The sequence below is a fragment of the Echeneis naucrates genome, chromosome 13, assembly GCF_900963305.1.
Source record: "Echeneis naucrates chromosome 13, fEcheNa1.1, whole genome shotgun sequence".
Classification (NCBI taxonomy): Eukaryota; Metazoa; Chordata; class Actinopteri; order Carangiformes; family Echeneidae; genus Echeneis; species Echeneis naucrates.
The window spans coordinates 12,630,338-12,643,551 of NC_042523.1; the positions used below are offsets into that span (position 1 = coordinate 12,630,338).

The 13,214-nt window shown below is 37.9% G+C and overlaps 1 protein-coding gene across 1 annotated transcript; it reads left to right on the forward strand.

Moving 5' to 3' along the window:
* The first annotated feature begins 1,069 nt into the window (after window positions 1-1,069).
* Window positions 1,070-12,096, forward strand: clptm1 (CLPTM1 regulator of GABA type A receptor forward trafficking). The gene is made up of 14 exons (XM_029518402.1): window positions 1,070-1,161; window positions 4,215-4,357; window positions 5,757-5,880; window positions 6,058-6,216; window positions 6,397-6,514; window positions 6,628-6,713; window positions 7,049-7,169; window positions 7,304-7,548; window positions 7,930-8,023; window positions 8,121-8,311; window positions 8,609-8,704; window positions 8,959-9,094; window positions 10,202-10,369; window positions 11,112-12,096. The coding sequence occupies exons 1-14, from the start codon at window positions 1,111-1,113 to the stop codon at window positions 11,285-11,287; spliced, it is 1,908 nt and encodes a 635-aa protein (XP_029374262.1). The 5' UTR covers window positions 1,070-1,110; the 3' UTR covers window positions 11,288-12,096.
* Window positions 12,097-13,214: the final 1,118 nt, after the last annotated feature.

The following is a 13,214-nucleotide window of genomic DNA, read 5'->3' on the forward strand; positions in this document are numbered from 1 at the left end:
AATGAAAAGGAATAAACCTAAATACCTATCTACATATTACTTTCTTTGCTTATTGCAAACAACTTTGCAAGTTGTTGGTAAGAATTGTGCCACAGCATACCTCAAAGGCAAAGTGAAAAAAAAAATCCTTGCTGCTTGTCTGAGATTTAATGTTCAATAAGATGTCTCGCTATTTTTAAACAAAGAATAGTACATGTTGTAGTTTCCCTTTTGAGACACTTTTCATGTGTTAGTTACACAACGGAAGATACATGATTAAGCACAGTGTTTCTTGCGATTTCATCAGCTGAAGCTTACAATATTTATTAACTACGCACGGAGTCTGCCACACTAGCCGTTTTCAGACAGGAGGTAAACTGGTTCACAGCACTGAGGGAACCGTACCAATGTTTTTCTCACTAACAAAGTGAAAAGGTCCCTCTCTTGTAAAGCGTGGATGCAATACAGTAAAGATTACATTTTTTAAGAAATAACAAAATGATTTGGTCGCAGCCTCGCAAATGTATGCATTCATTTCCCCTTTGTTCTGTTTCTGTGTTTGTTTGTTTTGTTTTTTTTACAGTGTGTCAAATAGAACAGGAAAATTTAAAATGTCAGGCAGTCAGTGAATAATGACGGCATCACGAGAAGAAGAGAAGATTGTTGAAAAGTACCAATGTAAGACTGTTGAAGTGTTGGAGAACAACTACAGCTCCAAGGCCCCTGCACAACTGACGACTGTCCATTTGGTAAATCATCCTACATAATGACATGTACATTAACGTATATCAGGAACAGAGTGATATTTCAGACAAGATTAGTTGTTGACTATTTCAAATCATATATATACATCGCATGTCACTGATCCTGTTTGTATCTTCCTAAGTTCATTCTCATTGTTATTATCATTGTCTTTTTTAACGCGTTCGTGCCCTTTTATGGTTAAAGTGCGTAGATGTTTTTACTATATTATTTAGAAAATAAATACATAAATGCCACCCGTCTCTTTTATGGCTGCCTCATAATTTTCGTCACTACTATGACGCTACAACCAACTTCTCGCGAGGCTCCGCGTGACTTCCCAGGCAGCAGTGTGGTGTGGCGTGGGCGCGATAGAAGAGACAAGGAAAGATGGCGACGCAGGGGACCGAGACGACTAAGGCAGCCGTGAGCAACGGCGAGGTAAAATGAATGACACTCCTCTCCCCACATTTCCTTCCACCGCCCGGCCCAGGAGGAAAGTGTGCTTGTTCATTTGTTTGTTTGTTTGTGGAGTCCGGGGCCGTTAACCGCTAGATGTTAGCGGCCCCGGTGACGTTGTCACTGCCGGTTGGTCTTTAACACGACGAGCCGAGAAAAGCCGACCATTACCGGGAGAGATGTACGGAGATGTTAACGGGAGATCGTCACTCGGAGACACACGGTACCGTCAAAGTATTGATAGGTAGCTGACTCCAGGTGTGTTGGTGTTAGCCAGCCGGCTGTACGGGGTGTCAGCGAGCCACCGCAAGGCCTGAACCGGAGCACCGCAGCTCGGCTTCACCTCACCGGGCCAGTCTCCACCAGCCGGCAAACATCTGTGTTCAGTCTGCTCACCTTTCTCCTTACAAACGTTTGGCTCCAACCAACTTTACCTCCAGCTCCAATCCGACAGCAAAGCTTTATGAGGCAGTTTATCTCGTTAACATGAACAAGTTAGAGGAAGCCGGTGTGGCTAAAGTCAAATTAGTCTGACCCTGGAAAATCCTCTTAAATTGTTTAGTTGTTGTTGGAAACCATGAGGCCAGGAAACGTCACTCCAACAATAATGTCCCGATGTGACAAACTTATCAAAGGTTCGTAAAAGCTACAGAGAATCATCACTCATCTCCCATGTGCTTAGTTTAAAGTCAGCCTTTAGCTAAAGAAAAACATTGAGAAAAAAATGTCAGAGCTAATAATTGGTATTTATTTTCAATGAGTAAATCCCCAGTAATTTGTCTGATTAATAATTAATAATTGATTTGCGAGCTACTTCGGGTTTTGATTTTTTGATGTATTTTTTTTTTTTTTTTACTTCTTCAGTTTCTTCAGGTTCCTCTCACTTTAAAATCTGGGATTTTGAAAACTCCAGTGTAAGGGACATATATCAACGATGACATTGCTCTCTGATTTGAAAAAGGTTTCTCCTATAATGTTTCAGAAACATTTGTTCAAGATGTATACCATACATTAACAGGTCAAAATGAATCATCACTATTTTAAGGTCTCCCATGTATGCAGTTTCAAATTTGTCTGTGGCTAAATAATTGAGTATACTTGTAATGCACCAGTGTTTTTCATTTGTTTCAGGGTAATGTGTAACTTAAGTTTTGCCCCATTTAGATTCATAAACTTAACAGCCCCAATTTATACTTTATGTATTCTCAGTAACTTGAACTCTCAGTGCTTTTAGCATAGAGCTAAGATAAAAAAAAAAAATCTTCGACAAACCCAGCAGGTTGTTGAACAACATTTGCCACAGTTTTAAATGCATTTCTAGCTTCTTAAACTATAAAGGTAAAACAAAAAAATGTTTTGAAACAGACTACGAATCTTTATTGTTCTGGGAATATTTTTTTCTTTCTTTATTCACTTAAGATTCAGGACTACCTTCAGAACATTGGTTGAATGTTACGAAACATTTTTTTAATCTTCCAGAAAAAATGGTGTTTAGCTCTACGATTCAAGTGTAATGGTAACACACAAGCAGCAGAAACTAGGGCAAGACTGCAATGTGTACCTAGTGTCTCTTTTGTATTAAAATTGCTCTGTCAGGATAAATGTGCCATTACTTTTATAAGGAGCAGTTATGATTTTAATGATTTGATTTTGAGAAACACTACTGCTTGATCAGTTGAGAGAAATGTCTCTTGTATTAATGTAGATACCACTAAAGAGCTCAGCAGAGCCATACTTTAAGGTTTCTCTGAAATGGTCTGGACTATAGGCGTAACTGAACAACAAATCACATGGACACACTCGGGGTTAGCCATGTTTGCACTTAAAAATAATTTTGATGATTTGTCATCGTAATGTAGAAAGATTCTCTGCACTGTTAACATTTAAATGTTTTTGTTGTAGCGCAGGTTTGGAGCTTATTTATTTGCCTAGTATTGAATGGCTTCCTTTTGCCTGTAGGAGATACTGTCACAGTGTGAAATATACATAACAGGAGACGTGGGTTAGAAGTATTTAGTGAATATTTACTCTAAACCTTGAATAGGTTGTTAATTGTTAATCTGCATTCAGTCTGTAAATTATTATCCTACGCTCCAAGAGATAATGTCTGTTTTGCTCGGCATATCAGTGATCTGTCTGTGTAATTGTGTTGATTTCCCCCCACCCCAGGAGACAGAGATGTATGTCTCTGATAATAGAATTGCTTCTATTTTAAAGCAATGGGACATGAGGTTGAAAGGTTCTGTTTTGAGCCACTTCATGGCAATGAAATACCATGTTAATAAGATTATGGTGAAGGGATGATGGCTAGTTACAAACCTTACATGTTCACTATAACTTTCAAAGCCTTCTTGTCATCTTTTTAAATGAGAATTACCCACCAAACAGAAATCCTTAAAACTGTAGACTATTGCTTGTTTCTGGAGGCCAACCATTGGTCTCCCTTGTGTTGGTGACAATGGGCCAGATGAGATGTTAAGATAGTGAATGAGTCTCATGACTTGGCGTGTGCTTGTCTATTGTGTCACTTGAATAGAATGTGGCATTACTGCTGGGGTTGGAGTGAGGGCTTACATGGATACACTTAGGTTCTCAAGGGTAAAATCAAATTAAAGCATAACAGATTTTTACGGAACATTTAATATGCTGGTGATTCCTGATTCTCACATGAATTTGACCAGTAGCTATTAAAAATATAGTCAAAGGATTTATAAGTGTAATCACATTTTGATTCCTCTGTTTCCCAAAGCCCCAACGTCTTCATAAGTTTTGTTCAAAGTATAAAAGTTCAAATAACTAAAATTTCTTCTGACAAACAGAAAAAAGTAATTTCAAATATTATCAAGAGATTTTACATTATGTGTAATGTATTTAACAAAGTATTCACAGATTTCATTTGTCATATCAGCAAATCAGTTAAAGGATTTATTTCTCATTCATTTTTAAATTTGAATTTTATTACATTCTAAGATTTTGCTTGTTGGAGGGGGAAAAAGGGTCATTAGGTAGTTCATTGTGTATTTTCATGGTTTCAGGTGAGCAGCAATGGAACTACTGCACCCTCAGATGGCCAGACTGTGCAGACAGCTGGAAATGCACAAGACCCTCAGCAGCAGCAGCAACAGCAGCAGCAACAAGCACCTAATGCATGGCAGGTCATTAAAGGAGTCCTTTTCAGGTGAGTTCTTCTTTGTCTTTTAATCTGCAAGATTTGCTCTGAGAAGCAGACAAAAAGCTGCTTCCAGAGGTTTACTGTGATATTGTGGGTATAATAAAAATTTTAATACATAAAATGATGTGTCTCAGTAGTGTGACAAAAAGTACATTAATCCCCTATCTGATTTTTGGCTCACATTTACAAGACCTTTCCAGTCTGTGTTACCAGTCCAAATGCCAATTTGCCCATTTTTGTCATTAAATAAGATGTCATCTTTTTCTTTGCAAATGGTGGCATAAACATGCAAGACAGACTTTCTGTTTTGCGACAGGTGTGCAGAAAAGTTAGTTGTCACTGGATGGACGTTTACACTGATCTACTTAACATTGAGTGTTTTCTTAGTTAGATTTTCAGTAAATAATTAATCTGTTGGATGAGCCAAATATTCATTTGGCCACTCGTACCTCTAGACATTGACAAATTTCCGCCCAAAAGCTTGAATCTGGAGGGAAAAAACAAAAAAGTAACAGTTGCAGCCAGAGTTTGTGTGTGTGTGTTCCTTGACCTGTAGATTTCAGTTTTCCAGGCATCTTCATTTTTATTTTGTATGTTTCTCAAGTTTGAAAATAAGTTGTTTTTGATTTACATATTCCTTTTGTACCCAGAAGTGCTTAGTCGAACTTAAGTGCTCATGCAGTATATCTGCCAACCTGATTTGAATAAATGCCTATGGTTGTTTTACCCCTCTTAAATAAGCACTTTACTTTGCCAACCAATCACCCAAAGAGCAGGTCCATTTACAAAATTAAAGATATTACATTGCGTTCATCATTTAAAATCCAAATTTTGTAATTTCTTTACCATAATTTGCAACAGCATTTGTGCTGGGGAAGTGTATTACTTTACACCTACACAGAATAGATATCAAATTAACTGGCAAGCAAGAAGAAGGTCAGGAAAGGATAGCTGTAGCTGATAGAGGAGGACGACGACGAATTGGTCTGTCAGAGACCAAGCTAAAGCAGAGGCAACAAGTGAGATTAATGACAGAGAGAAAACCCTACATTACTTAACCACCACATAATTGATGGATGGTAATTCCAATATTTGCTGAAGAGCTGCTTATGGTCCCTGTGGTATATTTAATTATGTAAAAGCCAGTATAGAATGGAAGATAATTCTATGGGAAAGTGCAAGGGGGTTTGCAATTGTCTTCCCTGTAATGCTATTTGAATGGATGCGGTCTAATCAGATTATTCATCTTTTGGTTTCATGCTCCTCTAGTTGCTCTTTAGACCACACAAGAAAATTCTTTGACTTTTTTCCTGCCCATTCAAACAATATTTGTCCATTTACCTTTTTTCAAAAAAAATCTTTTGCATTAAATCTCTCGTTCCTCAATCTTCTCTCATTTCTCCAGAATTTTCATAATTTGGGCAATCAGCAGCTGGTTCCGCCGAGGGCCATCCACGCCTGACCCCAACACACCAGCCGGGGCACCTAGAGTACCTAGCAGAAACCTCTTCCCCAAGGACACCCTCATGGTATGAGCCTGAGCCTCTCTTCATAAAATTGCAATCTTTCTTGTGTGTGTGCTGAACAGATTTACACACTTTGATTTCTAGTATTGGACATCAAATTAGTGGCATCTCTCCATGTTAGAGTGGGCTTGTTTTCCCCTGACTCAGTAATATCATAAACACCATCTATTCTCAATGCAGGACCTGTATGTATACGTGTCCCAGGAGGAGGTGTTCTCTGACTTCAACAACACAGAGGCCCTGTTCTGGTTCCAAAGGGACTTGGTCTATGGAGACTGGAACATGGGGGAGAATGGGGATGGCTGCTACTATCACGATATGGAGATGGACATCCCAGAGGTGGGTTTGCAAAAGAAGGCAGGGAGGTGCAATATGAGAGAAGTGGGAGGTGTGACAGAATGTGGTTGCAGTGACAATGTGAGGGGACAGGTGTGAGGCAGCAAAGACAAGTTGTTACTGAAAGAATTGCTATGAATGTGGGTTCACCAGAATTTCTCTCTCTGTGTTGTGTGCATACAGAAAGTACAGCAGAATGGTTCCCTTTACATTCACGTCTACTTCACTAAAAGTGGATTTCACCCAGACCCCAAACGCAAGGGCCAGTATCGCAGACTGGCAACAGTTCATGCAACACGGAGTAAGCACATGTGCAAAGCACACACACATTAGAAACGTTAACCATAAACAGTTGTATGAGTAGTATGTTCATCCTTATTTCTAAGTAATGAAATGTACTTTTTATTCTGTTAGTGCTGAATAAATTCAAGCGAAGAAAGTTTCTGAAGACCAAGAATCTGCTAACGGGAGAGACAGAAGCAGATCCTGAAATGATTAAGGTTTGTATATTTTTGTTTTATTTTGTACAAAGTACAGTTCGACTGATAAAGCCGCTGATATAATTTAATTGAAAATATATTGGTGTTGGGGTACCTGTTAGCTTATCTCCATGTTATCTATTATTACAGGAAAGAATTGGTGATTTTTCTTAATTTATAAAAATGACCAGCATATCATTCATCTCCATCAAAAAAATCTAATGGATTTGTGGAAAAAAAAATATTTGTTTATGTTGTTTTTCAACCTCAAAATATTACATATCAACCATACACACCCAGTGTTGTTCGGGCTGTGCTACACTTTGTATTTTTAATGGATATGTGTTTGTTATCAGCGCGCCGAAAGCCATGGTCCAGTGGAGATTATCTCTCATTGGCACCCCAACCTCACCATCAACATGGTTGACGACCACACAGCCTGGGTCAAAGGCTCTGTTCCCCCTCCTCTAGACCAACGTAAGTTTATCTTGCTGACCTGTTTTGAAGATGCTTCACAATGCTATAAATATATTTTATAGGTCTAAAGAACTGAATTTTCTTAAAGTTTAATGCTCAATCATCCATGACATTTCTACCCTATTCACTACTAGATGTTAAGTTTGATGCAGTCAGTGGCGACTACTACCCCATTGTATATTTCAATGACTACTGGAACCTTCAGAGGGATTACTATCCCATCAATGAGACCTTGACCAAGCTTCCACTGCGCCTCACCTACTGCCCATTGTCCTTGTGGCGCTGGCAGCTCTATGCTGCCCAGAATGCTCGGTCACCATGGAATTTCCTGCCTGAAGACACCTATGAACAGTCTGATGAAGACCAAGACTCTGTCAAGGTAAAGGTCAAGCTTCATAAGCATAAAAATGTATGGTAATAAGGTATGAGATGCTGATTAAATAAAGGGGAAAAAAATTGGGTTTGGCTGTTGGTCTGCTAAATAGGAGTGTCACAATCTTGATTGAAAATCAAATATCGATATGAAATAACATTGCTACCTTGGAACCTAAAGCTTGAATTAAGGATTTAGCCAGTTTCATAGACTGTTTAAAAGAAGTATAATCAATTATATGCCAAAATGAATGCATCCCTAATTGTATCAGAGGAGTGAGAAGTAGTAGTAGTAGTAGTAGTGAGTACAGAAACTAAAACTGTTAACAAATTAAAAAATTGAGGTTGTCTTTCAGCTGTAACTTGAGATGAAACCCTGTCTTCACAGGTGGCCCTTTTGGAAACCAACCCATACCTGCTGGGACTCACAATTGTAGTCTCCATTGTGCACAGCATCTTCGAGTTTCTTGCATTCAAGAATGGTAAAGTCTCAAAAGCTGGTCTGCTCAAGTGATATGTCTATAAGTGTGTGTGTGTCTGTGTACATCCAGGTTTGACTTACCGCCATCTCTTCCTCAGATATCCAGTTCTGGAACAGCAGACAGTCTTTAGAAGGTCTGTCAGTGCGCTCCATCATATTTGGAGTTTTTCAATCTCTGGTGGTGCTGTTGTACATACTGGACAATGAAACCAACTTTGTGGTACAGGTCAGCGTCTTCATCGGCCTACTTATTGACCTGTGGAAAATCACCAAGGTCATGGATGTCAGAGTAAGTCAGAACAATGTTTTTTTTTTTTTTATGGAAAATATTGTTGTCAAATATTTCCTCAAAAAATGAAATGGTTTGTCATTTGAAAAAGACACGCTGTCCAACATAACTCACTCACTGATTAGCTCAGTTTCAACATTAAGTGGGAGCTAACCACTGAATTGAGTCATGGTCTTTGAGTCACATGTTTTTTCCAACTTTCCTTTCTCTCCATATTAAACATGTCTTCTTTCTGTTATGCCTTTATTACTACATTCCATTAATCCTTTTTTTTTTTTTTTTTTTGTCTTTTACTAGTTGGACAGAGAGAACAAGATCGCAGGGGTAATCCCAAGATTGGTATTCACAGACAAGTCAACATACGTGGAGTCTTCTACCAAAATCTATGACGATGTAAGTTGAACTCAGCACTACAAAGAAGAATAAACTTATTCAAAAATACACAAAAAAATATATTTTATCTCAGTTGGCAAAAAATTATATATCATCGCTCATACAATCACTTCTGATCATCTGTGTTCAGATTAATAATATATCTTAAGATTGTCTGATTGGAACAAACCACTGAATGTGACAAGGCAATGTATTATTAATCTTTTGATTTAAAAATGAAATGAGTGATAACTTGTCTCTTGTCCCGAGAACAGATGGCCTTCAAGTACTTGTCGTGGCTCCTCTACCCACTTTTTGGCTGCTATGCGGTCTACAGTTTATTGTATGTAGAGCACAAAGGCTGGTACTCATGGGTACTCAGTATGCTTTATGGCTTCTTGTTAACCTTTGGTAAGTTTAACATATTTATATACACATACATACACACACGTGGCTGCTGTTGAAACTTTACACATATGGCATATGAGAATGATTTAATGCACCGTATGCAATGCAAAAGACATACCAGAGTCAATAAATAACATAACAAAACATATCTTGGCACGTATAATCCCAATGAAGCAAGTTAAACCAATAAAATGCAGAAAAGGGGAGAAACAGTAAAATAACAAACAATAACAAACCTTGTGTAGTTATGACATAATTTAGATTGGAGTATTATCTTTTTTCCTTTGTTCATATTAAATCGAGACCAAGCTTAATGCTTTATTTCAATGATAAAATAAAAATGGGGAGGAAAAAGAGGAACTCAAGGAAGAGGAAGGGCGTTTATCTTTAAGTAGCAATTTTTATGATTAATGTCTGTACAATGTAACTGCCCATTGATTAGCTAATATACATGAAATGATCTAAGGGGTGCTGACAAAATTCCCAGAGTGCTAATATTTCATGTAATTAACCTATAAATTAAAATGTCTATTTTTGTCCAGTAGAAGTTTAAACTGACATTAAACATTATTTCCAAGAACTTTTGAGGGCTATCAGTATTTATTCCTTGAGTAACTTAATTAGTTTTCAATATATGAATTATTTTAAAACTGATTTTAACAGATACATTTAGATAAAGCACCATGTTTATTTTCCATTTTATACAGGATTAGTTAAAATTCAAAATAACCTTTTCTACTCTTATTTTTGTTTATTTATAACAATTTTATTCTCATTCTGTGTTTTTGGTTATATCTTCTGACACATTATGTCCAGGAGGTTTAGTTATTATTTATGTAAATCTTTTTCTTTTTTTTTTTGGTAATATATACAGCAGATTATTATCATTGTGAATGCACATGCAGCTCATGTTTTTATACTTGCATCATGGTTACGTACCTAATTCCCAAATGCTTCAGCCAATGTGCCATGTATTAATAGACTTCATAAGGGCACTCTCAGTCATGCTGCCAACAGTATAGTTTTCTGCCTCTTCTGTACAAGTGTTTCTAACTAACCAGCTTCTTTTGTCTTCTGTCCATCTTTTGTTTTCTGTTGTTTGTGCTTTAGGCTTCATTACAATGACGCCACAGCTATTCATCAACTACAAAATGAAGTCTGTGGCCCACCTCCCATGGAGGATGCTCACCTACAAGGCTCTCAATACCTTTATTGATGACCTGTTTGCCTTTGTCATCAAGATGCCCATGATGTACAGGATAGGGTGCCTCAGAGATGGTATGTCCTCTGTGATCAATACTCTGATATTTATTATTTTCCCAATAATGTACCACAATCAGGGGAAGTTAAAGATTCTTTATCACCTTCCTCTGCCTACATTCAGGAGAAGCTATTTGAGTTTGTACTGTGTCATAAAGTGTTTTGTGGGAGGTGGCTTCCAATTCAACTCATTGTTCATTATGTTGGTGGGTAAAATAGTGAGCAATTCATACAGCGTGATTTGTTTTTGGTTTCAAGGAAAGGCTGCCCTCTGTCCGTCATGTCAGTCAGCATGTGGTGAAACTCACTAGATCTCAAATATTTTCCCCTTTGCCTTTTGATATTGGCAGATAACTTGTTCCAGACCGTTTAGTTAAATGAAATATAAGAATAAATGAATTGGTAAAATAGTGACAGATTTGTTATCTGATCCATATGCTTTTTCTTTACTCGGTTACATTATGTTTTCAGTGCAGTGTGCACCATCTGTCTCTTGATCATATGGTGGAAACTGACATTTGTGTCATATATAAACTAAAAGAGGAATAATTAGTTGGTAAGCTCATGATATCCTATGGTCTGCTTGGCTCCACATTTGGTTTTTCTGCGTTTCTCTTTTTTCATTAGGACATTGATCCACTGGTAGCAATGCACAGTTAGATAAGAGGTAGTTTACATTTAACGGCTGCTGCTTGATAGCTTCAGTGGCTTCAATTGTTAATCATGTGTTTCTGACTAATGTGCATTTCTTCTCCCATAGATGTGGTGTTCTTTATCTACCTTTACCAGCGCTGGATCTATCGGGTAGATCCCAACAGGGTTAACGAGTTTGGCACCAGTGGACTTGACCACGATCAGAAAAACACAGCAGAAGCTGCTCCCGCCACGGCCGGCGCCATCACAGACAAGCCAGTGGGAGAGAAAAAGAATGATTAAAAAGAAAAAAAAAAAAAAAGACCATGCCCTTATCTGCCTCCCTGGCCTTCACCGCTGGGGCGAAGAGGACTTGTGGAAATTAGGCAGGAGAGGAGTTGTCGTTTAGCTGTAATGGACGCCGCTACAAAAAAATGCAGTTTAACTGTTCCCTCTGATTTCTGTGTGGAATCGCAGAGAATCATATTCAGTGTAGACTTGGTAAATTCTTATTTCTGTTTCCTGCCCATCCTTGCCCTCTCGTTTTGCGGTTCAAGTGAAGTAAAACAAAACGTGATGTACTGTATTCTGTATGATTTTTCAGAGGGTAACAGTGTCCTGGACGTTGGGAGGGGAACGGGTTGCAGTTATACTATATCTTTTTTTTTATACATGGAAGAAAGAGGCCAAGTGCTGCTTTTGTTCTTTGTGTAGATTCCATGTGAATTTTTCTTTTCATTCCATGTGAGCGCCATGTTTCGGGTTGCTGGGAAAATGGTGAGTACTGCTGGCGGAAACTGGAAAGATCCTGAGCCACATTAGAGGATGAAGATGGTGGTGACTGGAGAACCTGAGAAGACACACCCACAAGACAGTGACTACTACCCTCTATTTTAAGCAAATGATTAATATTCTAAACGAACCTAAAAAATGAAAGCCTTGTTGGTATTAATATAAAGATAGTAGTAATTAATAACTTTTTTTTCAGTCACTGATGCATTCTTTTGTAAGTCCCCCAACTGTATAAAGTCTCAGCTTGTCATGTTAATTATACAGATGTCAAAACTGTCTAGAAATGCCTAATTTTCAAAACTTAAATTTTCTTGTCCCTACATGGCTGGATGTCTGTTTTTCTTTTTTCTCCCCCCCCAACACTCCCTCGACTTGCACAGTGGAGACAGTCATCTATACTGGTGGATTTACAGAGTCTCCTGTTCTGAGTGTAGGTGCCGTAAATTCTAAAACGAGAGGGTTCCATGTTGGTACATATTAAATTTTGAGCATTCATGTTTATAGTAAAATTTAAGTGTGATTTAAAGTGTCTATGCAAAGCTTTTTTTGATCTTACAATTTGCAACACTGGGTTCAAGAACATTCATTTTGCATGAAATATTTTATTTTTTTCACACAAATTTTATTGATGTTCCAGGAAATGTACATTGTGTGCTTAAGGTGTATGCACATTATTATGTGGTTAGGCCTTTGTATGTTTTCAGCCTGATGGTGTGAGTTTTCAGACTGAAGCTCTGTTAATGCATAGTTTCATATTTTCCCTGATGAATCGTTTTTTTGTGTAGACAATTGCGAGAAATGCTCAATGCCTTCAAAGTTCCAAAATAGATTTACAAAAAATAAAGATGACAGAAGTTAAAATACTCAAAACAAAGAAAGTAAAAACAGATATTTGTTTTTTTTATTTTTTTTATTTAGAAAAACAACTAAACTGAGCTAGTCGGATTTTGATACATTTTAAAGGGCGACCTTAGTCTGCTCATCAGCTTCTGCGTTGTGACATGAGGTCAAGTGGTGTTAAACTAACAGAACAAAAAACACATCTTGGCTTTAGTGGTTTTGCTTTAAAGATGACCCAATTGATGCATTTCTGAGATGGCACACTGCAGGTGAAGAAACTGGTTGGCCGGGTCAAACTGAACCTACACGGGTACAGGACACAGATGGAAACAAGCAATAACTACAAATGGCGTGCCACTTTACTCACTTTGTAGTCTTTAGTATTGTTTCTTTGTGGTCACATTTTGAGTTTTTGTTTTATTTTGAATCTTTTTGGTTCTGTGACTGTTTTTTGTTTGCTTCAGCACAGAATCCAGGGGCCTGTCCTGCCATTCTCTCTGAGGATTGTCTGGTTGTTGGGGAGGTTGGCCTGACTTTGGCCACATACTGATGTTTACGTCTACTTTTGACAGAGTAGAAAGTGCAGCTTGGGACTGTC

Bases quoted from the DNA above. Each gene is read 5' to 3' on its own strand.
- clptm1 (XM_029518402.1), top strand. From the start codon at position 1,111: ATGGCGACGCAGGGGACCGAGACGACTAAGGCAGCCGTGAGCAACGGC. The intron at 1,162-4,214 runs GTAAAATGAATG...TCATGGTTTCAG, and splicing joins CAGCCGTGAGCAACGGCGAG to GTGAGCAGCAATGGAACTAC. The intron at 7,549-7,929 runs GTAAAGGTCAAG...CTGTCTTCACAG, and splicing joins AAGACCAAGACTCTGTCAAG to GTGGCCCTTTTGGAAACCAA.